General features: G+C 49.4%; 1 protein-coding gene and 1 long non-coding RNA gene across 4 annotated transcripts in view; one reads left to right on the forward strand and one right to left on the reverse strand.

Moving 5' to 3' along the window:
- The first annotated feature begins 2,742 nt into the window (after nucleotides 1-2,742).
- On the forward strand, nucleotides 2,743-16,738 carry ENO1 (enolase 1). 3 transcript variants are annotated; one of them, XM_061382847.1, is made up of 12 exons: nucleotides 2,743-2,953; nucleotides 5,440-5,533; nucleotides 8,026-8,121; nucleotides 9,421-9,479; nucleotides 10,849-10,918; nucleotides 11,375-11,508; nucleotides 11,892-12,114; nucleotides 13,342-13,539; nucleotides 14,139-14,340; nucleotides 14,733-14,841; nucleotides 15,046-15,104; nucleotides 16,320-16,738. In XM_061382847.1, exons 2-12 carry the CDS (start codon nucleotides 5,449-5,451, stop codon nucleotides 16,387-16,389), a joined length of 1,305 nt encoding a protein of 434 aa, XP_061238831.1. In that variant the 5' UTR covers nucleotides 2,743-2,953; nucleotides 5,440-5,448; the 3' UTR covers nucleotides 16,390-16,738. The 3 variants fall into 3 exon arrangements, with proteins under 3 accessions (XP_061238831.1, XP_061238830.1, XP_061238832.1); XM_061382846.1 differs by lacking the exon at nucleotides 2,743-2,953 and adding an exon at nucleotides 3,043-3,226; XM_061382848.1 differs by lacking the exons at nucleotides 2,743-2,953; nucleotides 9,421-9,479 and adding exons at nucleotides 3,085-3,226; nucleotides 9,060-9,118.
- LOC133227835 (uncharacterized) overlaps nucleotides 10,222-27,440 on the reverse strand; it is a 56,718-nt gene continuing 39,499 nt past the window's right edge. Inside the window, exon 2 of the long non-coding RNA XR_009729968.1 lies at nucleotides 10,222-27,059. This is a non-coding gene — a long non-coding RNA (uncharacterized LOC133227835). The remainder of the gene's footprint in view (nucleotides 27,060-27,440) is intronic.

Here is a 27,440-nt window from a genome sequence, read left to right on the forward strand (position 1 = left end):
ACATCAGATGACCAAAGTGTTAGAGCTTCAGCATCAACCCTTCCAATGAATATTCAGGGTTGATTTCCTTTAGGATTGACTGGTTTGATCTCCTTGCTGTCCAAGGGACTCTCAAGAGTCTTCTCCAGCACCGTGGTATGAAGGCATCAAGTCTTCGGGGCTTAGCCTTCTTTATTGTTCAGCTCTCACATCTGTATATGACTACTGGAAAAAACCAGAGCTTTGACTATAGGGACATTTGTTAGCAAAGTAACATCCTTTGGTTACTGATAAGGCAGGTGACATTCCTTGTCCAAAGAGGTAAACACAGAAACTTTCTAGACTGTTAGGAGGGGTGATCCGCCTAGATACCCTGAGGTCCTTCTACACTACTCTGAACTCTTATCTCCCTAGGCCTTCCTCTCTAACCCTGGAGTTTCCTATCTGGGTAAAGACCTGCCTTCCAAAAAGGGTGTGCCACCTATTCCACTGACCAGCAGTTTTCAACCAGGGGTGTGCAGACCATAGACAGAATCACTATGACCCAGATGGGTCAAAGGCTGCTGAAGATTCATCTTCCCTCAGTTCTGGCGTTCCCTCTGCAAATGTCATGCAGTCCCTACCTGTAGTGTAGGTATCTTCCGATAAGAGCCTTGCATACACATTTTTCCTCCTTGCCCACCAGCAAGGCGAGTGCCTTTGGTCTGCCACTGCACTAAAACTGCTCACCCAGCATACTGTCAGTGATCAGTAATAACTAAACGCCTGTAACAAAGTAGATGGCCTGCACTGGACTGAAGGCACCCATGAGTCCCACAGCCTGCTAACAAATCCTCAGGAGCCGTGGAGACAGGCAGGGTATTTGGCAGCCTGTGAATTTTGGAAAGGGTAGGAGGACATCTCTACTAATCATTAACATTTGAGCTCCTATTTGAGGTCGAAGTGCTGGCTCAAAAACGCTGTGGAGTGGCCTCCAAGAATCTTGCAATAGCAGCGGTCTGAGATCATGTTCTACATTTGATTTCCTGCGAAGAAATCACTGGTTGTGGCCAGAGAGCTGTTATAAGAGCCATGTTTTTCTATCTTTATCTCTCTAACCATTTTAACAGAAAATGAGATTGTTCTGGAGCCCTTTCAGGGCCACACCTTAGAATTGCTCTGAAAATAAAAGCTGTTAAGTGTCTGATTTCTGTAGAACTCTAAAGGTTTAGGAGATGGTGGCTGTTGATTTAGCTGCTGAGTCATGGGGTTGGGATCTTGGTTTTAAGCAGTTTGAAACATCAGTGTATTGTTGGGGAAATCACAAACTCTGCTTGCAAAATTCATGTAATTCTCTGGCAAACATTTTACAATGTTCTTGTAGCTTTTTTGCTGAATTTAATCCTAAAGGTCTTTCTTCTTAGTCAGTAGGCCTTCAGTTTTATCCAAAGCTAGGGATTAAGGAAGAAAAGCAGGTTTTGCAGCTGACAAGAAGAAATAATAATTTGAATATACACTTTGATCTCTCTATGCAATGTGTTAAACCTGAAGATGTATGACACTGTTTTAGCTCTCTGAATTACCAAGAGGAGCGCTAAGAAAGTACAAATAATTCTTATTGGAAAATGAAGCCCTCCCTTGAGTGTGAGTGTTTGGGGTAGGGGTGGGGATGTACTGAAGAACTGATTTAAAACAGGCATCAGTTCTTTCTTCAGCAGAGGGTAAAACAACTACATCTACTATTGTCTATTTTTCGTTTGTCAGACCACTGAGGAATATTGCCTGTTTTGAACTTTGAGAAATCCCCCAGGATATGTGTGAAATTCCACTGCCAAACCAAGGCTCCCCTAGCAGCTCAGACGGTAAAGGATCAGCAAGCAATGCAGGAGATCCTGGTTCCATTCCTGGGTCAGGAAGATCCCCTAGAGAAGGAAATGGCAACCCACTCCAGTATCCATGGACAGAGGAGCCTGGTGGGCTACAGTTTATGGTGGTTGCAAAGAGTCGGACACGACTGAGCGACTAACACACACACACAAGCACGCACACACACACACACACAAACCAGGACAAGTATGGTTCACATGGATGAGAAAGGGAGGGATGGGGCCTCCTTTTAAGATTCAACACACACACACACACACACACACACACACACACAAACCAGGACAAGTATGGTTCACATGGATGAGAAAGGGAGGGATGGGGCCTCCTTTTAAGATTCACACACACACACACACAAACCAGGACAAGTATGGTTCACATGGATGAGAAAGGGAGGGACCCTCTAGATTCACACACACACACACACACACACACACACACACACAAACCAGGACAAGTATGGTTCACATGGATGAGAAAGGGAGGGATGGGGCCTCCGTTTAAGATTCAACATTAACAAGAGCCTCAGAATGAACTAACCCTGGGCACGCACATGGAGGAGTGCCTAGGCCATAGGAAGCGCTCAAAAAGAATGAGCTGCAATTAAGACAAAGTGAACATCCTTTCCGCTATCTTGGCCTGATAACTCAAGTGTGACCGACGCACAAGGACAAAGGGACCATGTCACCTTGGCGGGCGGCCGGGAGCGCAGGGCGCAGGCGCGGGTGAGCGCACGTGGCTAGGCTCCCGGCTCCGCGGCCGCCAACGTCTCCTTGGGGTCTCCAGCACCGCGCAGCCGGGCGAGGGGTGGGGCGGCCAGGAAGGACAGGCCGCGAAGGTCGTCACCAAGGTCGTGGGCCGGACGTGCGGCGCCGGAGTGACGCTGCGTGCGTGCGGGACTCGGAGTACGTGACGGAACCCCGAGTCCTCATGCCGGCCGCGCTGCCCCGCCCCTCCTCTCCCTCGGGGCCCCAGAGCCACAGATTGCTCTCCGCCGGTGGGGGGGACCTCGGCCGGACACTGGAACGAAGGGGGACTGGGGCTCGTCCATACCCCACCCATTTGCTGGGGCAGTGGGGACGCCCCAGCCCGGTCCAGCCCCACCTCCCTGGTATGTCGCCCCCTCTAACCATCCGCAGCGGCCGCAGCTCCTCCCTTCCCTCGGACGAGAGACCGAGTGACGGCGCGCTGAGCCAATGGCAAGGCGTCGCGGAGGGGGCGGGGATTGGGCGGGGTCCCCTCCGGGCTGGGCAGGAAGTCCTGTCCTGCGGCGCGGAGAAGAGCTCGGGGTGGTCGGAGCGCTCGGAGTTTGCCACTTATCGGTCATCCTTGGTGTCCGCAGCACTCTCTCCCTCTCTCTAGGGCGGCGACCTCCGGCGGCCGGGTGAGAACTCGAGGAAGGGCTGCCGAGCAAGCGCCCGCGCGGGCGCCGCGTGGGTCCCCCGGGCTCGCGGGCGCTCCTGCCGGTCAGACTGCGGGTGGGGGGTTCGGCTGGGATGGGGAAGGGGTGGGTCCGCCCTCGCGACTGGCCTCCCTGGCCAGAGTCCCGGCTCGACGCTGGGGCACCGCGCCCGGTTTCTCCGGAGGGGAAAGTGCAGCTTAGCCTGAGATTACGGGTTACGGGCCCGCGTAACTGTCCCAGGAGATCAGGGGTACAACACGCAGTCACCAAGACAGCAGGCGGCGAGGGTGGAAGGTTTGGGAAGTGCTCCAGGTCCAACCTGCGTGCTCATTAAAGCCAGGCCCTTACGAAAATGGACAAAGAGGCCGAGAAAGGAGAGATTCCCGCGAAGCTGCAACTTCCCCCTCCGGGCCCCGCGCCCCTGCCTCCCGCTGGTGGCCCCCGGCCTGGCGCCTAGGTGTCCAGCCCGTCGCTGCTCCGGAATGAGCAGGGACTAATGTGGGTTTAGAAGGCGCTTGTCCTGGAAGAGACTGCAGCGGAGCCGGGGAGTCATTGGGAAGCCCTTCTGGCGACCTCACCCAGGTCGGGCACGAGCCGCTCTCGGCTCCCCAGGCTGGCCACCAACAGTCAACCCCTGATCTGACATAAAAAGGATGTATTTTACGAAATCTTGTTCGCTGCTTCCTCTGCAATGTGGTCTTCCCCTTGAGCGGTGTGGGCAGCCGGCTGACCTGCTTCCGGGGCACGTGTAGGCCCCGGCTGCCCGGTCTGCCCAGGCTGCCTCTGGTCCGGGGTTCAGTCTAGACCGATAAAAAGACGTGCAGGCTCCCAGTCAGACACTCCTTCCTCTCTCTGTGTGCTCATAGCATTTTAATAACTTGGGAGAAAAGTTTTTCTATACAATTTAAAGATAAGTTGAACTTTATTTTTACATCATAAAATAAGTTGATTACTTTCTCTTATATCACTAAAAGGAAACCAAAAATGAAATCTTACAACGGTGTGATGAGGTAGTGAAATGAATATGTGTTTAAAAGTGTATCTAAAAACTGTAAAGTAAATCAGTGGTGGCCTGAGGATGAGGGGACAGTGACTGGAAATGGCCTAAGGGAACTTTTTGGCAGTGATAAATGTTACACAGGTATGATTGCCCAAACCCCAAAGTTAACTAGAATTTTAAAATGAGAAAAAATTTAAGCAAATTTGCCTTTTTGTCTTTTTATTGGCTAATGAATAAAAACTCCATTGTTACAAAGACAAAGCCACGCACGTGACTTCATGTCTAATTTTGAAACTTAAAAAGATGCCATTTGCTGCTTCAGAACATTCCAGAGAAGATAACTGGAGGAGGGCCCAGTTAGATAATGGCTTTTGAACAGTGATTAGATGTCCACCTCTGTCTTACAAGATGTTCAATTAGTTTATTCCTTGGAGATCCCCTGGGAGGGAAAGCAAGAAAAGGGGGACTTTTTTTTTTTTTTTTTTTTAGCTTTTGATATTTACTCTTTGTAGCTGCAACCCCCACCTTTTTTTAAGGTGTTTTCAAAGGAAACTTCTTCACTTGGCATATCCTGGTGCTCAAAAAAATCGTTTCTCTAGGTACAATTCATGATTTTCATAATTAAGATTTTTAGTTGGGGTGAAATGCCCACTGAAAGAAACCCTAATTAGATAACGTTATTTTTGTGCCCTGTCTTGCTGAAAACCCAAGCACTGTGAGGTTTGAAAGGCTCAGAAATTGGCAAAGCTCACAGCACACCGACCAAGAAGCTCACTCCTCCCTTCCAAACTCATAATTTCTGATTATCCTATATCAACCCGTTAAAGAGCCTCCTGATGCCTCAAGTTACCTGATGAATTGTGTTTCCAGCTTTTAATTCACTGTTCCACTACAAACCAGATTTTCCTCCTGTAGTTTATTTTTTTTCAATCCCACCAGCACACATGTGGTCAGGCTTTCTTTGCTTGCAGGACCAGCCCTGAGTTAGTAGGGCCTTTCAGAGCTGCCCCCCGCCTACTTTTTAGGAACAATTCCCACTGCTTTCCAGCAGGCATTTTCTAGTCACCCTTCCTACATTAATTTTTAGTTATATGCAGACTCTTCCTAGTCTAGGAATCCTCAGACGTGACCCCGTGAATAATGAGCTGAGGTTTCGTTATGGTTCATGGAAAACGTGAACTGTGTTTCCCTGCAGAAAGTCACCATGTCCATCCTGAAGGTCCACGCCAGAGAGATCTTTGACTCTCGTGGGAATCCCACCGTTGAGGTTGATCTCTTCACCGCGAAAGGTATGTGCCACCTTTGTTGCTATAGTCCCTTGCACCACATTCCATTTTTTAAAGCTTCAAATGACAGAACCTTAGGCGAGAAACAGCCTGTGGTCTGGAAAGCCTTTCTTTCTGATCTACACGTGCTGGTAGTCTGTGGTGCTGGTAGGCTGTGCTCCGAGGCTGGGAGGCAAGAGGCCCTTGTGCTTCTTGGTATTTAGAGCAGGACGCAGGTCAGCTCCTAGATCACTGAGGTAGGGAGGTAAGGTGATACCTTGTCCCTAAAAGGGCGCGTCACTCGTTTGCTTCACAGCTTGTTGTGACCAAATAAGTAGGCACGGTGTGGTAGGATGGATCTTCCTTGAAAAGGAAAGAGATTAGGGGGAGTATAAGGGTATATATAGCGCTCTTATCTCTGCTTCCAGAAATCACTCTTAGAGGATCAGGGACAGTTTTTACTTGGGGGTGTTGGGACATTCCAGAGGCTGGTATTTTTACCTCACTATAAGTCCACATAGGAAGAATTTGCCCGCATTCGAAAAGAATAGAATGGGACCCCCTTAAAATGTTCCCTCCTTAATCTTTTTTACTTTAAGAAAATCTAACCCTAGCCCCTGTGTTACCTCCAGCAACATCTCAGCCATTTTCTAAATGGCCCAAGTGCATGAAGTTGGAAAGGGAGCTTCAGGCAGAGAGGCACCCAGTGGTGCCGAGCACAGACCTGCCAGACAGAGCTGAGTCATGGTCTGAATCACAGGCCTGGCAGAGGAACCTCCAGCCCATCCCTTCCTGTCCTGCCTTCCCCCTTGCCCAGAAAGTGAAGGCTCCTCAAGTCTAGATTCATCCAGCAGAAGTCTACCTGTGGTTACTGTGGGGGTTGCCATGAGAACACCATTGCTGCTAGGCATGTGCCTTGTGGATTCTCAGAAGATTGCAAGAATTTCCTTTCAGTTTATGAGATTGGCTCACTTAGACAGTGGAACTTTCCACTTGGAAATTAACGGACTTTGAACAAGGAAAAAAGACCCAGGGTGCTAAAAGATTGTTGAGAAGGAGGCATTTTCTTTGAAACTCTTTAAAATGACTAAAATTAATGTCTTTTAATATTTAAATGAATGGGACTTTCTCTTTTGTGTTTTAATCCTTTTCAGGAAGAATAAAAAGGCCAGGAAATCATAAATTTGTTAAGAACCTTTCATCATATCTTTCTTAGAATTTATTTTTTAGGCCAGTTTTAGGTTTGCAGCAAAATCAAGTGGAAAGTAGAGTGTTCCCATCTATCCCCCATCCCCACCATCAACACTCTCACCTGAGCAGTAGAGTCAAACCTGCATTGACACGTTATCACCCCAAATCCATAGTTGACCTTCTTCACCTAGACTAACCTTTGTTAGAGTCAAGGCTGCACTGACTCGTTATCAGCCAAAGTACATAGCTGACCGTAGAATCACTCTTCTCCTCGTCCAGGGCTGATGGATACAGAGAAAGCCAGGGGCTGGATACAAAGAAGAACATGTGGCCCTCTGCTCACACAGTCATGTGGTGACACAAGCATGTAACCAAGTGTGACTGAGATACTTGGTTGGTCTTTTCCTCTTCAGTTGAGTTGCCTTCACATCCCCGCACCCGCCAGTTCTCAGAGGGGAAATCCCTGACAGTTTCAAGAAGGCTGCCTGCACTTCCTGCTCCCCTAACCCTGTCTGCCCCGTGTAACCGGATCTCTGCAGTACCTTTCCTGACCCCGTCTGTCCTCCAAGGACAGCTGCCACTTTCTGCTCCACAGTCTAGGCTTAGCCAGGCGGCTGGCTTCTGTATCTGCAGGACTGGATTGGGTTCTAGTGTCATTAACTCTGCGCCTTTGTTGTCCTTATTCCTTTTCTCTTCCAGCCTGTCCTGTTAGGCAGAGAACCTCCAAATAGCATTCACTGCTGCCTAAGCTGAGGCACATGAGCTGTAGAGATTCCTCTTGAGCCTTCCAAACTTGAAAGCTAGCAACGCGATCTCAGTTGTCTAAGGGAAGCTTAGCAACAGTGCTCTCTAACCAGACTGTCTAAAATAGCTTGGTGTTTCCATGGGTTACTAGCTTCTAGAACATGACAAATCCCGCAAGTGGATTTATGGTGCTTCTGTTGGACTGTGTGGCTGGGGGTGGTCCATGGGCCAGCTGCAGGGCACCACCTGGGAGCTTTCAGAGATGCGGACTCAAATGTCCTGTCATGTCTCAGGATCTGTATTTTAACCCACAGGTGCTGTGTGCGCATGTTAAATCTGGAGAAGCTCTGCTCTAGACCTTTATCTTAAAACTAGAGAGATTCATCAGCTCTGCTGTAGGGTCTTCGGTATAAAGTCGTAAAAGCACGGGAGGCCGGAGGAGCAGCCATCTTGAGTCTCCCCGATGTTGGGAGGAAGTGACCATTTCCTGAGGGCAGATGCCCTCTGTGCCGGGAGGGATCTGAGAGCTATTGCTTAATCATTAGTAAACATTTCCCCCCCCTCCCCCTCTCAACATCCAGGTCTCTTCAGAGCTGCTGTGCCCAGTGGCGCCTCAACTGGAATCTATGAGGCCCTGGAGCTCCGGGACAATGATAAGACGCGCTACATGGGGAAAGGTGAGCACAGACCCAGGCCTGCTCGGCCCTGGCGACCATGGCCTCCCTCCTCCCTGCAGCTCGCATCTGGGGGCAGGAGACCTCTGATTTGGCCCAGGTGTGGACGGCGAGCATGTGTACCGCCCAAGGGAGAGAGAGCTGGCTGACTGATGCCAGGGTCCCTGAGCCTGTAACCCAGGGCAGGCGCTTTCACTCTTCTTTCTCCTGCGATTTGTCTCCAGTCTGTGAAGAACTCCTGGTTGGGCCAGGGAACGAGGGAGAAGAAGACACGTTAGCTAGTCCTCAGGAGAAGCCTCTCGTCCTCCAGGAGGGCTCTGAGGGCCTTCCCGGCCAGCTGGCCTCTTGCTGGGGTGTGGTCTCGGGGTGGAGGCTTCCGACTCATCATGGATAGAGCAGTCGTTGTCTCTCTGGCAGAGGCCAGGTCACAGAAAAGCAGACAGGGCTGGACTGCACTCTCCATGGAGCAGTGTCACCCCGGGGATGCGAATTGGTTCTGGAGAGAAGGCCGGAGCACAGGCTGTGTCATGGTTCATGGCCCTCCCAAGGGCCACACTGTAAGGAGATGGAGGGCACGAGTTGGCTGCCAACCTTCCAGGGGAGGGAGATGAGGAAAATGGTCCAGGGACACTGCATCGGAGGGGCAACGGCGAGTGAGGTCAGGTTGAAGGGGACACAGGGCCAGGGTCACGGCGGCTCCACCGCAGGGGGCAGCTTCTGTAAAGAGCTCTCCTGAGGGGTCTCGCTGGCAGCCCAGGTGGACTCCTGCCCAAGGCAGGAGGACCGCGCCCCACCCCAGTTAGGATGAGGCCGAATGCATGGTCCCCACTGCCTTCTCCCCACCTTCCTGTTTCCTCTCTTTTTCTCACTCAGCGCCCTTCACAAACCTGTTCTCTTCTGAGTCTTTCTTTTTTCCTTCTCTGTCAATCTCTGCTGGTCAGGTGTCTCCAGACCCGTTAAGTATATTAACGAGTTCCTGGCGCCAGCCTTGTGCACACAGGTAATACACGGGGCGTCCTTTAGCCTCTGCAGCTGGCCTGTCCAGTGCATGGTCTTGCCAACTAACCTCCCTCCAGACACTGTTTGGCGGCTCTGTGTGTGGCTCTAACCCCTGGGGGTCCTAGGTAAGAGCACTCAGACTGGGCCAGAAAGCCCTCCGATTCCGGGAGGAGAGGGCCAGGGGTCCCGTTGAAGGTCTCTGGTGGGCTCTGAATATCTGGGTGAATATGGTGAGCGGTTCTCCAGCAGTGCTGCTCAAGCCTCTCATCAGCGTCGGTAATTTGATTTGATTATTCCTTCTAGGTGTCTCAAAGGCTGTTGAGCACATCAATAAAACTATTGCGCCTGCCCTGGTTAGCAAGGTAGGACCCGCCTCCTGATGACTAATGTATATTAATGCTATCAGAGCGCCGCCGCCCAGTCCAGGCCGGGGGGCTTTCCTGTTTACAGAAGAGCTTATTCTGAGAGCTAAAGAAGCCGGTGGGCTCCCCTGTCGTGCATGCGAATTACTTGGCCTTTGCTGACCTGCCCTCTGCCTGTGTGGCCATGTCTAACAGAGCATGGAACTGGATCCGAGGGACAGGAGGCTCCAAGAGCCTTGATGTTTCCCAGCAATGATCTAGACCTCTGGGGAGTTAAGATCCAGATTTTAAGGGTGGCTCCCAGGGATGTTGAATGTAGTACCCATTCAGTGGCGACTGACTGGTTTTTTTCATGAGCTGTGGAATTATATGTTTAAACAGCAGAACTCTTGTTAAATAAAATCCTATTTGGAGCCTCAATATGGCAAACAGATATAAGTAGAGCTGCTGTAGAGGAAGTGGGGCTGGGGACCTCACAGCCCAACCTGCTCAGCTACTTTTTTGTCGCTTTTATCCTCCCTCCAGCCCCTCCCTCCCAGATTCCTATGGCCTAGCCTGGCCTCATGGGTCCTCCTTGGCGTGGTCCCTCTCCCAGCTCCACTCTGTGTGCCCATGGCAAGTGGCATCTCTGCTGGTTCTATTCCCAGCTTACCTGGTGATTGGTCCCCAGGCAGAGTTTCCATCACTCCTCTGCCGTCCCAGCCTCCCGGCCCCCTCCACACACAAGAAAGATGATAAATAATTTGCTGTTGTGAAGTTTTTAAAGTAATGTTGACTTTTATTTCATTACTTTGAGCCAGTTTTTAAGATGCCAATTTGGTTACTTTATAACTCTCACAAAAAGTATTCATTTTGGTCAGTTATCAAACATTTTGGGGATTTCCCTGGCAGTCCAGTGATTAAGACTCCACACTCCCAATGCAGGGGACCTAGGTTTGATCCCTGGTCAGGGAACTAAGATCCCACATGCCGCACACAACCTGGTGTAAAACATTAAATAAAGATTATTATTATTTTTTTACTTTGGCCTTGTGGACTACCTACCATCAGATACTCAGACGTCCTCATTGAGGACAGCTGAGTGACAGCAGAAACTGACTTTGGTGAGCACAGTGCTTCAAATAAAGAACAATGAGTTCTGCTGTTTTACAGCCCCCAAAGTCAAAATGCTGGGAGAATTACGTGATGCTCTTACAGCCTGTGAAGGGCAGTATTGTGTCTCCCTGTTTTCTCCTGACATGGATAAGCACAGAACCGACCTGGGCTTTGCACGGTTCCCAGGGCTGGTGGCTCTGTGACAGGAGGGCCCAGGGCGTGCGGGTAGAAGCACCATTCTGTCCAAGCAGCTCACCCTCCCTTCTCCCTGCAGAAGCTGAACGTCGTGGAGCAGGAGAAGATCGACAAGCTGATGATAGAGATGGACGGCACAGAAAATAAGTGTGAGTGGCCCAAGGGGAACCTTTGCAGGATGGTCGTGGCTTCTCCTGAAGACTCTTGAAGTCCCTTGGGGAGAGGTCATGTCCCTAACGATGAGTTATGTGACCAGATAGCTGTGGTCCTTGCCTCACGTTCATAAATTACATTTTTAAATATCAGGAGTACAGCCAGCTGACAGCAGCAGGTGTGGAGGGTTACTCAGAAGAGGCCTGTGCTTTAGGTAGTCTAGCAATTTGCAGAACTTGCTAGAGTTCCATAGACCAAAGAAAGGGCTTTCTCTTTGGGTCAAGAGCAGATGAATGTATGTGGGAAGAAGGCTGTTGTATTTCTGGTGTGACAGAGATGAAGAGGTTCAGAATACAATCCAGGGCTCACACAGTGGTGGTCCAGGCGGGAATGCCAGCTGGAGGAAGGCTGGTGGGTAAGACATACCTTCATTTAACTCTGTTCTGTTCCAGCCAAGTTTGGTGCGAACGCCATCCTGGGCGTGTCCCTGGCTGTCTGCAAGGCTGGTGCTGTGGAGAAGGGGGTGCCCCTCTACCGCCACATCGCCGACTTGGCTGGCAATGCTGAGGTCATCCTGCCAGTTCCGGTGAGTAGCTGGTTTGAGCTTCCCGTGTGCAGAGGAGGGAGTGTTTGCTTTCTCAGGGGGACCTGAGACCTCCCACCTCTCCAGTTCATCCACATGTGACCCTCCAGCACGAGGGTACGAGCAGGCTCTGGGGGTCTCGGCTGCAGACACCTCTGCCAGTGCCGGCTGACAGTGACCTTGAGCGGTGACCCGGCTGCCCTGCACGCATCTCCTTAATTGTCGATGGGAGAGGCACTCTATACTTGTCTTGTTGGATTGTGTGCACCTGTGGTGGTGGCCGCAGTGCACTGATGCATGGGCTCCACGCGGGAGCCGGGCATTGTGGGTCTGCTGGGGGCAGGGAGACCCTCCGGGCCAGGAGCTATACTCCTCTCTCCCCACAGGCTTTCAATGTCATCAACGGTGGCTCTCATGCTGGCAACAAGCTGGCCATGCAGGAGTTTATGATCCTTCCTGTTGGGGCCGAAAACTTCCGGGAGGCCATGCGCATCGGAGCAGAGGTTTACCACAACCTGAAGAATGTCATCAAGGAGAAATATGGGAAGGATGCCACCAACGTGGGAGATGAGGGCGGCTTTGCCCCCAACATCCTGGAGAACAAAGAAGGTAGTGGCTCCAGGGGAGCCCCCACCCTGGGCACCGCGGTGCTCCTCCCGACCCCCAGTCTGCCTTTTCCACCTTCCATTCATCAAGTACCAAATCGCAAAACCCTTTGTGATTTAAGAAACTAGCACTTCCTTTAAAAAAAAAAAAAAAGAGGTTTTCTTATTAATTTGACTTCTGAATGGCCCGATGATTTGCTTAAACTGGGCTGTCAGTGGGCTCGAGAGGCAGTTTGTTCTCCTACCATCCTTGCTCCCCAGCGATGGCAAAAGTGTGCAGCCTGCTCCCTGTTTAAGGATACTGGCATGCTGAGGTTTCAGGTCATTCAGCCGCAGTAATGCCGCACATGCTTTGTTTCACTTTGAATCCTTAGATGCAGAATTAAATGTGAGAGTTGAACAGAGGATACAGAAGTCTTAGGAGAAGAATTCATGGCTGAGTTTTCTGTTTTAGAAGAAAAAGTTAGGGTTGCAAGCATATTTCATGGGCTTCAGGGATGGTTAGTGGAAGGAAAGGTCCATCCTGACCTTTGGGTCAATCATACACAATAGCTGACATTCAACTATTATAACTTATAAAAACCCAGCCGTTTCACGTGGTTTGAATCTTGGGCACCTTTGCTGTGCAACAGTAGCCAGTGTCTTGGTCAGTTTCCCTATAGGCAGTGCTCCTAAGTGAGGCTGACCCTAAGCCTGGACCTGGATAGCAGAGCCACAGCGTGGGGTTCCCTGTCAGTCCACTGGGCTCCCTCTTGGATCGCAGCCTTGTTGTTCAGTCACTTAAATCGTGTCTTGACTCTTTTCAATCCCGTGGACTACAGCATGCCAGGGTTCCTGTCCTTCACCCTCTCCTGGAGTTTGCTCAGATTCATGTCCATTTAGTCGGTGATGCTGTCTAATCATCTTATCCTCTGTCTTGGCTCTATTTAAAGCCCGTTCTTCGGGACAGCTGATCTCAGCTGGTCACTGTAACTGTATCTTGGCCAGCACAGCTGTTCTTTGGTGCTAAATTTGGGAGCGTTTGTCAGTGAAAAAGCCTCTGAGAGTCAGTTTCCAACTTGGCCATGCACTTGTGGCCCTGAGCAAAGGTTTCTTGCCCCAGAACATAAAAAGGTTCCTGGAATCTTGAGACTGGTGGTTGGGGCCAGAGCACCTTATCCTCCCTATGTTACGGTTCCCACTGGGCAGAGCTGGCCTGGTATCCAAAGTCATCACCACCATCTCTTTCCAGCCCTGGAGCTGCTGAAGAATGCCATCGGCAAGGCTGGCTACAGCGACAAGGTCGTCATCGGCATGGACGTAGCTGCCTCTGAGTTCTACAGGTCGGGCAAGTATGACCTGGACTTCAAGTCGCCCGATGACCCCAGCAGGTACATCACACCCGACGAGCTGGCCAACCTGTACAAGTCCTTCATCAGGGACTACCCAGGTGAGTGTTCCCAGGGCATCTGCGGGTGTGAGTGGCGGGTAGCGCCCCCGCGGTGGCGACATGGTGTGAGCGCCTGTGTCACTGTCACAACAGCCTCCTGAATAAGCAGATGTGAGGCAAAGACTGCCGGGCACTCCTGCACACGGGAGAGGGGACACTGAGGCAGAGAGTGGGTTAGCACTTGCCCAGGGGCGCTCGGCCAACAGTGGCACAGGTGTTCACACCAGGCAGGGCCTGGGTGCCCGTGTCTAGCGTTGAGCGCCTTGGTGGAGATGGGGCTGGGACGCGCACCCCAGTATCACCCCTCTGGGTCCTCAGCCCTGTTCTTACTCTCGGTGGCACTAAACTGAGAACCCCTTGGGCAGCAGGTTTTCTGCCTCCACGACCATGGGATTTCAGCATTGCAATTACCGTGCTCCCTGTCACAGGAGGGCTGGGTAGGGCGGACTCCTTCCAGGACTTGCTTTAGGGACAGGCTGTCTGCAGGTGGGAAGGGTGAGGCCAGGTGAGCCTCAGTTCGGGGGAGGTGGGGCTCCAGTGGTGTTGCTGGTCAGCAGCCTGGGAGGCCACCCTGATGAAACACACTCTACTGTCCGCAGTGGTGTCTATCGAGGACCCCTTCGACCAGGATGACTGGGAAGCTTGGCAGAAGTTCACTGCCAGTGCAGGGATCCAGGTGGTGGGGGATGACCTCACGGTGACCAACCCCAAGCGGATCGCCAAGGCCGTGAGCGAGAAATCGTGCAACTGCCTCCTGCTGAAAGTGAACCAGATTGGCTCTGTGACCGAGTCCCTGCAGGCGTGAGTGCCCTCCCTCCAGGGGCAGCTGTTGTGAAGAGAGGGGCCTGAACCTGGTGGTGGGGAGGGGGCTCCTGGTTGGAACTCCTGGTGGCATTTAAAGTTAGTGATGGCCCCCAGGGGACCGGGACATTTGGCAGCTGTGGCCTGGTCCTGACCGCTGGATGACCGTGCACTCAAGATTCCATCTCACATGGAGAAAGTCAGGGCACACACACACCTCTCTCGAGGAGGCTAAACCCACTAGGTTTCCAAATGTGACTACAGGGCAGAGAACGTCCTTGGGCCTTTAGGGGAGGTTGAAGGTTATCCTCGTCCCAGCAGTTGAGGGCTCGGGAGGGGCTGCAGTGCCTGAGCCGTGGAGCCATGCCAATCTGGTTTTCTCTGGCTCCTAGGTGCAAGCTGGCCCAGTCCAACGGGTGGGGCGTCATGGTGTCTCATCGCTCCGGGGAGACTGAGGACACCTTCATTGCTGACTTGGTGGTGGGGCTGTGCACGGGGCAGGTAAGGAGCTCCCTGACACGAACACAGATCTGGGGTGGGGGTGGAGAGAACGGAGTCCTGGGTGCCTCCTTCCCCCCTTCCCAGGTCAGAGAGCCTCCTTAAGGCCTTGCTGTCTCTATGCCTGGCACCCTCCCCTTGCCCAAAGCTTCCGAGAGGATTCAGTGTCCACTGTAAGCAGCTGTGGCCTTTGTTTTCTCCTTCCAGATCAAGACTGGTGCCCCTTGCCGATCCGAGCGCTTGGCCAAGTACAACCAGATCCTCAGGTAAGAAGCTGCCCACGCTGAGTGTGGGTTTGGTCCCCAGGAGGAGCCCGTCTGTGCTCTGCGGTACGAGGTGGGTCAGGCGCCCTGGCCCCAGTCGTGGTAGGTTGGGGCCAGTCACTAGGCACCTGATAGCCCTGCCCTGGATCGGGCCTGCTCCGCACGACTGCCTGGTGGCTCCTGGTGGGAGAGGGAACTGCTCCCCTCTGGACAATTGCAACCTAGAATTTGGGGGAGCTACAAGGAGGCCTTAGTGATTCTCTGACTCTCCAGCCTTGTTTTGTGAACAGGATAACAGAGCTCAGAGAAAGAAAGAAAAATTGCTGAAGGGCAAACGGCAGGGTTTCCAATGTTCAGCTCCTTCGGACACTCTAGTCTCTCCCCTTTCTGTCCTTGAGAAGCTTTGCCTTTAAACACAGGGTGACCTGCCCTTCTGTTCTTTTCTTCCAGTCTTGAAGGGAAAAGGAACATCTGTTTCATAAGTCTTCCCACATTACCCCATCTTTAAAACTTTATCTTGGAAAATGCCAAACATATAAAATATAAGTGAATAATAGACCGTACTTCCTCTCCATCACGTGCATGCACCCGCTGTTCGTATTCCTCCGTGTTTTGTCTCTACACCCTTTTCTGAGAATCTTAAAGCAAATTCCAGGTATTTTGTGATTTCACTTGTGTATATTTCAGATAAAGCCTTACTTTTGTTTTTTAACATAACCACTCTACCATAATGGTTCCCACGATTAGTGGTAATTTCTTAGTGTCAACATTGGGTCTGTTCATCTAGCCTGTCTCCTCTCTCGTCGCTAAGTGACTTTTTTTTTTGACATCAGGATCCAAACAAAGTTCACACTGATAAGTGCCCCCGCCTTTTTGCCCTGTACCACTTATTAGTTCAAGAAACTGGGTTATCCTTTCATTTTAAAAATCTTTTTTCTTTTTCTTTTTTAAGTATTCTAAGAAGTCACAGTCCTACTATTTATATTAGGAAGGCAGGGCAGGAAGGAGAACAGGTGCATGAGGAGAGCCCAGATGTTCTATTCCTGGTGTCTCCAAGAAGCTCAAATTTAGGGATTAGTCGGGCAGACTGAGCGAGGGTTGAGTCCCCAAGTTCCTAGCAAGAAGTGTGTCCTTGACTACCTCTCTGGGTGGGAAAATTTATTGCATTGAAGTTTGACATCTGTCTTTCTCTCCCCATCTCTCTTTCTGCTTCCTAAGAATTGAAGAGGAACTGGGCAGCAAGGCCAAGTTTGCCGGCAGGAGCTTCAGAAACCCGCTCGCCAAGTAAGCTGTGGGTGGGCGAGCCCCTGCAGTCAGTCGTTGGCTCCTTAGACCTGCATCTGATGTCACCGAGCAGTGTGAGGCCCCCGCTGATGTCCACAGGGGCCTCTGGTAGTTACCTGCCCTCTCCTCGTCCTGTGACGTCCCCGCTGCTTCCTTAGACCTGCTACAGAAGCCATGCCTGACCATCTGGAGCCCTGCTGGAAACCCTAGCTCTGTAATCACATACTTGGCCCAAATCATTGTTCTTCTCACCTCGCTCCCACCAAGTATCCAGAGCCACATGTATCTAGGTTGTCATCTCTGAGGTGTCCAGTGGGTTCATGTGCAAAATAAAAAGGCCTGAGTGACCCGTATATATATGCCCTGTGTGTATGAAGTGGTGTCTGAGCCTGTCCTCACATCTTGGATATTCAGGAAGCACCTCTACAAGAACCAGAGGCTTTGTGTCAGGATAGAAGGAACAGGAGTTTGTGGAGGATGTTGTATAAGTCCTTGGGGAGGGCATGCTGGGGAAAAAGTGACAGGGGGTCAACCTGTGCCCTGCAGCAGAGGCTGGGCCAGTGCCAGGAGGCAGGGCCTGACTTCAGGACCAAGCTTGTTGGGGAGAGAAAAATGCAGAGCTCTCACAGGGTACCTCAAAAGCAGCTAAATAAGTTAAAATTTAATTCATTCCTTATTTTCATCTGCCTGATCTCAAGTGCTCAGAAGCTCCATGTCGCTGATACCCACTGCCTTGGGTACTGCAGGTATGAAGTGCTGGCATTGCAGAAAGCACTGTCTGGAGTAATGAATGAGCACCAGCAAGAGGTGAAAATACTGTGGCTTCTCTGCCCTCTGCCCCTTGAGGTCTGGTGTTCTACTAGTGTTTTGTTTTCTTCCCCTGATTTGATAAAAATCCCTTGAATTGTGTTTTAATACCCGGCAAGAGTCCCTTGCATTGCAAGGAGAGCCAACAAGTCCATCCTAAAGGAAATCAGTCCTGAATATTCATTGGAAGGACTGATGCTGACTTGATACAAAGAACTGATTCATTGAAAAGACCCTGATGCTGGGAAAGATTGAAGGCAGGAGGAGAAGGGGATCACCAGAGTAAACTCTGGGAGTTGGTGATGGACAGGGAAGCCGAGTGTGCTGGGGTTGCAAAGTCAAACACGACTGAACTGAACCCGGCGAGGCCCCCTTGTGGACATTCTTGTTCATTGCTCATCTATCTGTTTAACCCAAGAAGCAGAACCAGGAGAAGATAGTCACTCAATCTTGTCTGACTGTGACCCCATGGACTGTAGCCTCACCAGGCTCTTCTGTCCATGGAATTCTCCAGGCAAGAATACTGGAGTGGGTTGCCGTTTCCTTCTCCAAGTAGAAGATACATACACAATATTGAGATGCATCACAAGGAATTGGCTCCTGTGATTGTGGGGCATGACAGAGAGTCCATAGGCTGGCCAGTTAGAAGGGAGGGTGATCAGGAAAACTCCACATTCAGGTGAAACTCCTCTCGTGTAAACCCTGCTTTAGGAACTTTCACCTGATTCAGGCCCACCCAGATCATCCAAGAAAATTCCTTGTTCAGAGTCAACAGTGAGTGGTTTGAATTATATCTGCAGAATAGCTTCACAGTAATACCTAGATTAATATTTGAATAGCAGGACTCCTATCTTATCACAGCCACCACCCCTTGTGAACTTGGCAACCACACACAAATGTCTGAAGCCATCCTTCATCTCCAGATAAGAAGACCCTACTTTACCTAATGTGATGCAGCCCTCCTGTGTACAGCCAAAACCACTAACTAATCCCAGCTTTGCATGACTGGTTCCCATCTGAAAACTGATTCTACAAGGAATGAGGCCTGACAGTCTGCCTGGACTGTTCATACAAACTTAGATGGCTAATTTTAGTTGCATGTCAGCATTTCCCATGCTTAGTCGCTCAGTCGTGCCTGACTCTCTTTGAGTTGAAGCCTGTCAGCCTCCTCTGTCCATGGAATTTCCCAGGCAAGAATACTGAAGTGGGTTACCGTTTCCTCCTCCAGCGGATCTTCCCTACCCAGCAATCGAACCTGCATCTCTGTCTCCTGCATTTCAGGAGCCTTCAGGAAAAGCCCATTTTCTGATCAGTAATTAAAGGCATTCGTCACTCAGGTTAAAGGATAGATAGGAGCCCTTTCAGATCTGTTCCACCCAGAAGGAAGGCTACTGGGGTCTCACTGGCCCTGGGGATGCTGAGCCCCTGGGGACGGTTGACAGTTTTTCACCCAGCAGAAACAGCATGTTGCTGACACGGATGGGCAGGAGTAAGCCAGGAAGAAATACAAACCATCAGCCTTTTCCTGGGCATTCTGACTGAAGCAGGACAAGCAACGCTGATTCTAAGTTTCCAAGTGTTTTTGAAGTAAACATCTCTGGTAGCTCTTGTTAGTAGTCTCTGGACTTGTGTTCTGTGTTTTCTTTTTTAATGTTAACCTTGTAATACAAACATTGGTTTTTCACCTGTGATTGTCTTGATCCCTGCAACAAAACAACTGAAAATTTGAAGCAGTGTAGTTTGCAAACTTCAGCTGGCCACAGCTTAGAGTCTCCCTGGTGGCTCAGCTGTTTAAGACTCTGCCTGCAATGCAGGAGGCCCCAGTTCGATCCCTGGTGGCTTCCCTGGTGCACTCAACTGAGTGCAGTGCTGGAGACCTGGGTTCGATCCTTGGGTTGGGAAGATCCCCTGGAGAAGGGAAAGGCTACCCATTCCAGTACTCTGGCCTGAAGAATTCCATGGACTATAACCCTAACCCTGCTGCTGCTACTGCTGCTAAGTCACTTCAGTCGTGTCCGACTCTTCGCGACCCCATGGGCTGCAGCCTACCAGGCTCCTCTGTCCATGGGATTTTCCAGGCAAGAGTACTGGAGTGGGGTGCCATTGCCTTCTCTAACCCTAACCCTAACCTCTTCCAACAACACAAGAGAAGACTACACATGGACATCACCAGGTAGTCAATACTGAAATCAGACTGATTATATTCTTTGCAGCCAAAGATAGAGAAGTTCTATACAGTCAGCAAAAACAAGACCGGGAGCTGACTGTGGCTCAGATCATGAACTCAACAGACATGAGTTTGAGTAAACTCCGGGAGTTGGTGATGGACAGGGAGGCCTGGCGTGCTGCAGTCCATGGGGTCACAAAAAGTCAGACACAACTGAGCGACTGGACTGAACTGAATTGATACAGCAAAGAGTCAGACACAACTGAGCGACTTTTCACTCACTAGAGTCTCCTCAGAAGCTTTTAAAGTTTTGGCTATACCCTGCAACATGTGGGAGTCTTAGTTTCCAGAACAGGGATCAAGCCCGCACCCCCTGCACTAGAAGGCAGAATCGTAACCACTGGGAGGGAAGCACCCCCTCCCCCCGCCTCCCAGACCAAGTAAATCAGAACCTCAGAGCGGAAACCAGAGGCTCAGTGTTAAACAGAACTTCCCTAGCTGACTCCAGTATACAGCTCTGAGCCTGGCAATGCTCTGTGCCTCCGGCCCCAGTAATTTTATTTTAATGAATGCAGCTGAGACTGGAAGACGGCAGCTGAAGGCAGTCAACACAGGTCCCAGAACTGCAAGTGGAGCCATTTACAGGGAGGAAGCCTGGACAGGCAGAGAAGGCAATGGCAACCCACTCCAGTACTCTTGCCTGGAAAATCCCATGGACGGAGGAGCCTGATAGGCTGCAGTCCAAGGGTTCTCGAAGAGTCGGACACGACTGAGCGACTTCACTTTCACTTTTCCCTTTCATGCATTGGAGAAGGAAATGGCAACCCACTCCAGTGCTCTTGCTTGGAGAATCTGAGGGACGGCGGAGCCTGGTAGGCTGCTGTCTATGGGGTCTCACAGAGTTGGACATGACTGAAGCAACTTAGCAACAGCAGCAGCAGCAGCCTGGACAAGAGCCTGCTTCTTGACTAAGAATTCCATGTCGAATCAGCTCTCTACGTAGTTTGGCCCCGGGGACTGGTTTCATGGAAGACAGTTTTTCCATGGACTGGCGCTGGGACTAGGGGATGATGGTTCAGGCGGTAATCCAAGCGATGGGGAACAGCAGATGAAGCTTCACCAGCTCAACTCTTGCTGTGGAGCCTGGTTCCTAACAGGTCCATGGACCAGTATTGATCTGTCTTGAGGGTTGGAGACCCCTGCCAAATGGTCACACACAGAGTAAGTACTATAAATGGTCACATGGTGGGGGGGATGAATCTGGAGATTGGGATGGCCATGTCCACTACAGATACTGTACATAGAGGAGATAACTAGTTAGAGATGACGGTGTAGCTCAGGGAACTCTTCTCACCGCTCTGTGGTGACCTAAATGGGAAGGAAATCCAAGAAAGAGGGAACATATATACATATAGCTGATTCCTTTTGCTATACTGTAGAAACTAACGCAAGTTTATAAAGCAGATTTCCTGATGGCTTAGCTGGTTAAGAACCCACCTACCAGGGCCAGAGACCTGAGGGACTCATGTTCCATATCTGGGTTGGAAAGATGCCCTGGAGGAGGGCATGGCAACCCACTCCAGTATTCTTGCCTGGAGAATCCCCACGGACAGAGGAGCCTGGCAGGCTATAGTCCATGGGGTTGCAGAGTCGGACAAGACTGAAGTGACTTGGCATGCACGTACACATACTCCAATAAAAATTAATTTTAAAAAAGAAATGGTCACATCAACTTAGCCTCCCACCCAGAATAGAATGAATTAGACCATCAAATGCTGATACACTTCTGTAGGAAGAGGTACATGGGGAAAGCCTGGCATGCTGCAGTCCATGAACAACAAAGGAAGAGGTCCAGGGCATAGGGAAAGGAGAAGAAGCTCTTGAGAGCTAGAAAGCACCTGTGGCCGTGACTGAACAAAACAGGGGCAGGGTTTAGAGCAGCAAGTTCATAGCAACCCTAGAGAAGTATGGGGACCCACTGAGCCAAATTCCCTGAGGTGTGATTTACCTTCAGTCACAGGTACCTGTTGTTTTACTGTGGTTGTTTTTTTGAATATTTATTTGCTGCTCTGGGTCTTTGTTGTGGCATGTAGGATCTAGTTCCCCAACCAGGAATGAAACCAGGGTGCCCTGCATTGGGAGCGTGGGGTCTTAGCCACTGGACACCAGGGAAGTCCACATGAACCTGTCAAGTGTACAGTCTGGTGGGTTTTAAAAAACGCACCCGGTAACCAGCACTGCTCCATGACAGACCATTCCCAACACCCCAAGAGTTCCTTGAGCCCCTTCCCAATTAACTCCCACCCCAAAAAGCAGGCAGCCTAGTGCTTTTTAAATTCAAATTAGTTGTCAAGAATCTAAAACAGATTTCTTGTAAAAATTCCAATTTCTGGGTTCTAATGGATTGACATTAGACATTAAAACTTGACAACACCGGGCCCACATTCCTAGAAGGCAGCAGTTGGCCATCTTCCTTTTTTTGACTTCACTGCGCAGCATGTGGGATCTTAGTTTCTTGACCAGGGATCAAACCTGTGTCCCCTGCAGTGGAAGGCTGGAGTCCTAACTATCGGACCACCAGGGAAGTCCCTGGCCATTGTCTCCCGAAGGCAGCTGCTTTTGAATCTGCCACTCTGGGTCCACGGTCTCTTCTGCAGGCTGACATCTTCCCAGTGCCATTCCTTTCCTGTAAGAATCCTCTGTCCCCAGGAGCCCTGGGGGTTTAGGTCCTCCAGGGCTCCTCTGCTGTTGACAAGCAACCTCCCGGTGCCTTCAGGTAGCAACAACTCCCCAGACACAACCTTGAACTTGTCAGCTCACAAAGACCCATAAATGGGGCAGGCAGGGTACCACTTTATCCGATTCTGCTCATCAGCTCTAAGGGGGAGGCCAGCCTGGCCAGTGGCATCCCCCCCTTCTTCCTGCCCATCTTGCTGCAAAGCGTGAGGGCTGGTAATCAGGGCTGCCATCCATGGGGACCAGGAATGATAGCAGACTCATTTGCATATGTGACCTAAGACAGTAATTAAACCCAGGTGCCCCAGGGGTGAGGAATAAGCACATTAATTCAGGAGCAATTAAAACCCTCCAACATCACTGTCACACAGATGCCACTTCTGACACTGGCTCCAACTGATGACAGTCACCTTTCAGCTCCCTCTTTTGGCCGCCAGACTGCCACCCTGACTGCACATTCTTGCGGGGAGCAGGCTCCCCAGACTCTCCATCCTTCTATAGGATCCCTGATGCTCTTATGGACAAGTTACTGTGAAAGACAATGCCTCATCTTTTCTGTGTGTGTGGCAAAATACACATAGCAAAATTTAGCATTTTAACCACTGTCAAGTGTACAATTCAGGGGCATTAAGTACATTCAAAGTTTGCATCGCTTAAGTCACTTCAGTCGTGTCCGACTCTTTGGGACCCCATGGACCTAGCCCGCCAAGCTATTCTGTCCATGGGATTCTCCAGGCAATAATACTGGAGTGGGTTGTCATTTCCTACTCCACAGGATTTTCCCTAGGGATCGAACCTGGGTCTCCTACATTGCAGGCAGATTCTTTACCATCTGAGCCACCAGGGAAGGGACTCATATAATAGTCATCTTTTTTTTCTTTAAGATAATGGTCTTTTAAAATAATTAAAAAATTTTTAATTTATGTTGGCTGAGTTGGGTCTTTGTTGCCACACGTGGGCTTTTTCTAGCTGTGGTGAGCAGGGGTTACTCTCTAGTTGCGGTGCGTGGGCTTCTCACTGTGCTGGCTCCTCTTGTTGCAGATCACAGGCTCAGTATTGTCACACATGGGCTTTGTTGCCCTGAGTCACATAGGATCTTTCCAGACCAGGGATCGAACTCATGTCCCTGCATTGGCATGCGGGTTCTTAATGACTAGAACATCAGGGAAGTTCCCCTGGTGTAACGTTTTAAAGGTTTATACATGTTGAAGCCAGTGTCAATACTTCCTTCCTTTTTATGGCTGAATAATGTTACATTTTATAGATATACCACATATATCCATTACTTCATTAATAGACATTTGGGTGGTTTCTCCATTTTGGCTTTGTGAGTAATGCTTCCATGGACATGGATGTACAGGTAACTGTTTTAGTCCCTGTTTTCAATTCTTTGGTGTATGGATGGATACCTAGCAGTAGAATTGCTGGGTTGTATGGTAATTCTATGTTTAACTTTTTGGGGAACTACTAAACCATTTTCCACAGCAGTTGTGCCATTTTACATTCCTACCAGTAATGTATGAAGGTTCCAATTTCTCCACATTGTTATCAACACTTACTTCCCTTTAAAAAAAATTTTTTTTAAAATTATGGCCATTCCAGTAGGTGAGAAGTGGTATCTAACTGAGGTTTTGATTTGGATTTCCCTAGTACTTTCACCTGGAAAATCCCATGGACAGAGGAGCCTGGTAGGCTGCAGCCCATGGGGTCCCGAAGAGTCAGACATGACTGAGCGACTTCCCTTTCACTTTTCACTTTCATGCATTGGAGAAGGAAATGGCAACCCACTCCAGTGTTCTTGCCTGGAGAATCCCAGGGACGGGGGACCCTGGTGGGCTGCCATCCATGGGGTCACACAGAGTCGGACACGACTGAAGTGACTTAGCAGCAGCAGCAGCAGTAGTGTCTAATGATGTTGAACATCTTTTCACGTGCTTTTTGGCCATGTGTTTATCCTCTTTCCAAGTCACTTGGCCATTTTTCAATCAGGTTGCCTTGTTGCTAAGCCCTAGATTTCTTTATATTTTCTGGATTCTATCAGATATATGATTTTCAAATATTTTCTCCCATCCTGTAGGGGTTTTTTTTCCACTTTCTTGTAGTGTCCTTTAATGTACAAAAATTTCTAAGTTTGATGAATTCCAATTTATTTTTTTCTTTTGTTGTTTCTGTTTTGGTATCATGTTTAAGAAACCATTGTCAAATCCAAGATTATGAAGATTTGTCCTCACGTTTTCTCCTAAGAGTTTTATGGTCTTCACTCTTATTTAGGTTTCTAATTCATTTTCAGTTAATTTTTATATATGGCATAATCTAAGTGTTCAATTTCATTCTTTTGCATGTGGATATCTAGTTTTCCCAATGCCATTTGTTGAAGAGAGACTGTCTTTTCTGCATTGAATAGTCTTGGCACTCTTATTGAAAATCAACTCACTATATATACAAGTTTACTTCTGGGTTCTCTATTCTATAGGTCTATATGTCTATCCTTATGCCACTGCCACTGTTTCAATTACTTTAGCTTTATAAGACATGACCTAGCCTTTTTTGTTTTTGTTTTTGGCTTCCTTGTGTGGTTATGTGGGATCCTAGTTCCCTGACCAGGGATCGAACCTGAGCTCCATGCACTGAAGTGCAGAGTCTTAACCACTGAACCACCAGGGAAGTCCCATGACCCAGCCCTTTACATTCACCATTTCATTTACTCCTCACCAAACACTATGAAGTAGGCACTCTAATCATTCTTAGAGGCCTAAAATGTTAGGTGTCTTACCCTAAGTCACAGAATTGGTGGGTTGCAAGTTGCCCTTTGCAAGGTGACATTGCAAGTGCTCCCAGGTTGACAGACACACAAAAGGTGTGAATTCTCATGTCTTTACCTTAAAAACAACCTCCATAGCTAAGTGATGTCTTGCCAGGCCTTTGACCACTAGGATCCCAAAACCAGGATCTTCCAGGAGGAAGAAAGTGATCCCGAGCAGCTCTCATCAAGGTGAGGACAAGGAGGTACTTCCTCCCAAAGGCCACAGACTCCTTCTGGAGACGGCTGCTTACAAACTCCCTTTGCTCAAAGAGCTGAAGCTGCCCTCTTTGCACCCCAGCTAAACTTGACCTTAAAAGGAGACCTAGGACTTCTCCAGTGATCTAGTGGTTATGACTCTCCATTCCCAGTTCAGGGAGTGCAGGTTCGAACCCCGGTCAGGAAACTAAGATCCTGCATGCTATTTAACCAAAACCAGAAAAACAAAAATTTAAAAAATGAAAGAGACCCTGGAGCTGTTTGGATTTGCCTGTCTCTGGCCATACTGCTGGGCAGGTCTTGCAAGGAAGTTTACTTCTGGCCTGCTCAACAGTCTGGGTATGTCTGCTTGTTCACGAGTTCCCTGTCTGTCAGGACACTGGGGCTACGACTCTTTGAGAAACACTTCAAGCTGAGAGGGGTTCTGCCGTCTCCCCTTAAATGGACAAGCACACACACACACCTGCCCCCCATGACCCTTTATCCCCCTACTGTGCTGAATTTTCCTTCAAAGCCAAAAACATCACTCAAAATGTTCAGCATCTGCTTTTTGGTCTTCCTTCAATAGGATGTAAATTTCGGGAGGATTTACTTCGCAGGAACTTAATTTTGCTCACTGCAGTGTGTCTGGAGCCAAGAATGGAGCCTGACAGAGCAGGGGCCTCAGGCATAAACAAGTGTGTGGACCAGACACTCGGTCCACATTAGCCACACTTCAGGCCATGCATGAGGTATGCAGCCACCTCTGCAGGGAGGACTCAAGCTCAGAAATTTGGGTGGGTGCTGAAAATGAAAAAGAAAGGAGGCCTTTTTTTGTTTTTGGCCACAATGTACAGCAGATGGGATCACAGTCGCCTGACCAGGGATCAAACCTGCGCCCCCTTGCAGTAGAAGTGCAGAGTCTTAACCACTGGACCACCAGGGAAGTCCCAAGATTTTTTTTTTTTTTTAATTGCAGAGATTTAAAAAAAAAATAGTGGTTGATGTCCAAGAGCATGACCTTAGAAGGAATCAGCTAAAGCAGAGGGCAAACCTGAAGAATGGAGTCCATCAGATCTTCAGATGTTTTCAAAAGGCGGGATCATTAAGAAGGTAACCCTTTGGACCTGAGTGTTCCCAAGTTTCTGGATCGTGGAGGCTGGGGCCTCCCTGGACTGTAAGACAAGAAATGTCAGCCTGGGCTGCTGGACCCCTCAGGGAACAATGATGTTTTCCAGGTTCATCCGTGTGGTGGCTTGTAAATATTTCACTTGTTTTTACATTTCATTGTATGGATATGCCACTACTAACTGATCAAAGGTTTCAAAGGTTTACACCTATGTTTCTTTCTAAGAGTTTGATAGTTTTAACACTTGCATTTAGATCTTTGACCCATCTGAATTAATTTTTGTGTAAGGTATTATATGTGGATTTCGGGGGCTCCCTGGTGGCTCAGATGGTAAAGAATCTGCTTGCACTGTGGTAGACCTGGATTCGATCCCTGGGTTGCGAAGATCCCTGGTGATTCTTCAATTGCTGGACATTTGAGTGTCCCAGAAGTGGAAACACACTTTTTGCCTGTTATAAATAATGCTGCTGTGTACATTTGTGCACAGGTTTTTGTGTGGACATAATTTTTTTAAGCAGAGTCCAGGAATTCTTTTTTTTCTGGCTGTGCTGGGTCTTCATTGCTGCACAAGGGCTTTCTCTAGTTACAGTGAGTGGAGGCTCCTCTCTAGTTGCGGTGCACAGGTTTCTCATTGTGGTGGCTTCTCTTGCTGCAGAGCATGGGTTCTAGGGCACATAGGCTTCAGTAGCTGTGATACACGGGCTCAGTTCCTTCGAGGCATGTGGAATCATCCTGGGCCAGTGATGGAAACCACCTCCCCTGCATTGGCAGGTGGATTCTTAACCACTGGACCACCAGGGAAGTCCTGGACATGTTTTCCTCCTCTTGGTTATATACCTAGAAATGAAATTGCTGGGTCATATTTTTACTCTGTGTTTAACTTTTTGAGGAACCACTGAAGTATTTTCAACAGTGGCTGCACCATTTTGCATTCCCACCAACACTGGGAATTTTCCACATCCCCACCAACATTTATTTTCTGGTTTTTTGAACAGTGTTATCTTATTGAAGTTCTGATTTCATTTCCTTAACAGTTAATGATGTTGAACATCTTTTCAGTGTGCTAATTAGCAATTTGTATATCTTCTTGGAGAAATGTCTATTCAAATCATTCAGCCCATTTAAAAAATATTTTATTTGTATTTATTTATTTGTCTGTGTGGGATCTTTAGTTACAGCATGCAAAGTCTTAGTTGCAGCATGTGAGATCTAGCAGGT

This window comes from Bos javanicus, chromosome 16, assembly GCF_032452875.1.
Source record: "Bos javanicus breed banteng chromosome 16, ARS-OSU_banteng_1.0, whole genome shotgun sequence".
Taxonomy (NCBI): domain Eukaryota; kingdom Metazoa; phylum Chordata; class Mammalia; order Artiodactyla; family Bovidae; genus Bos; species Bos javanicus.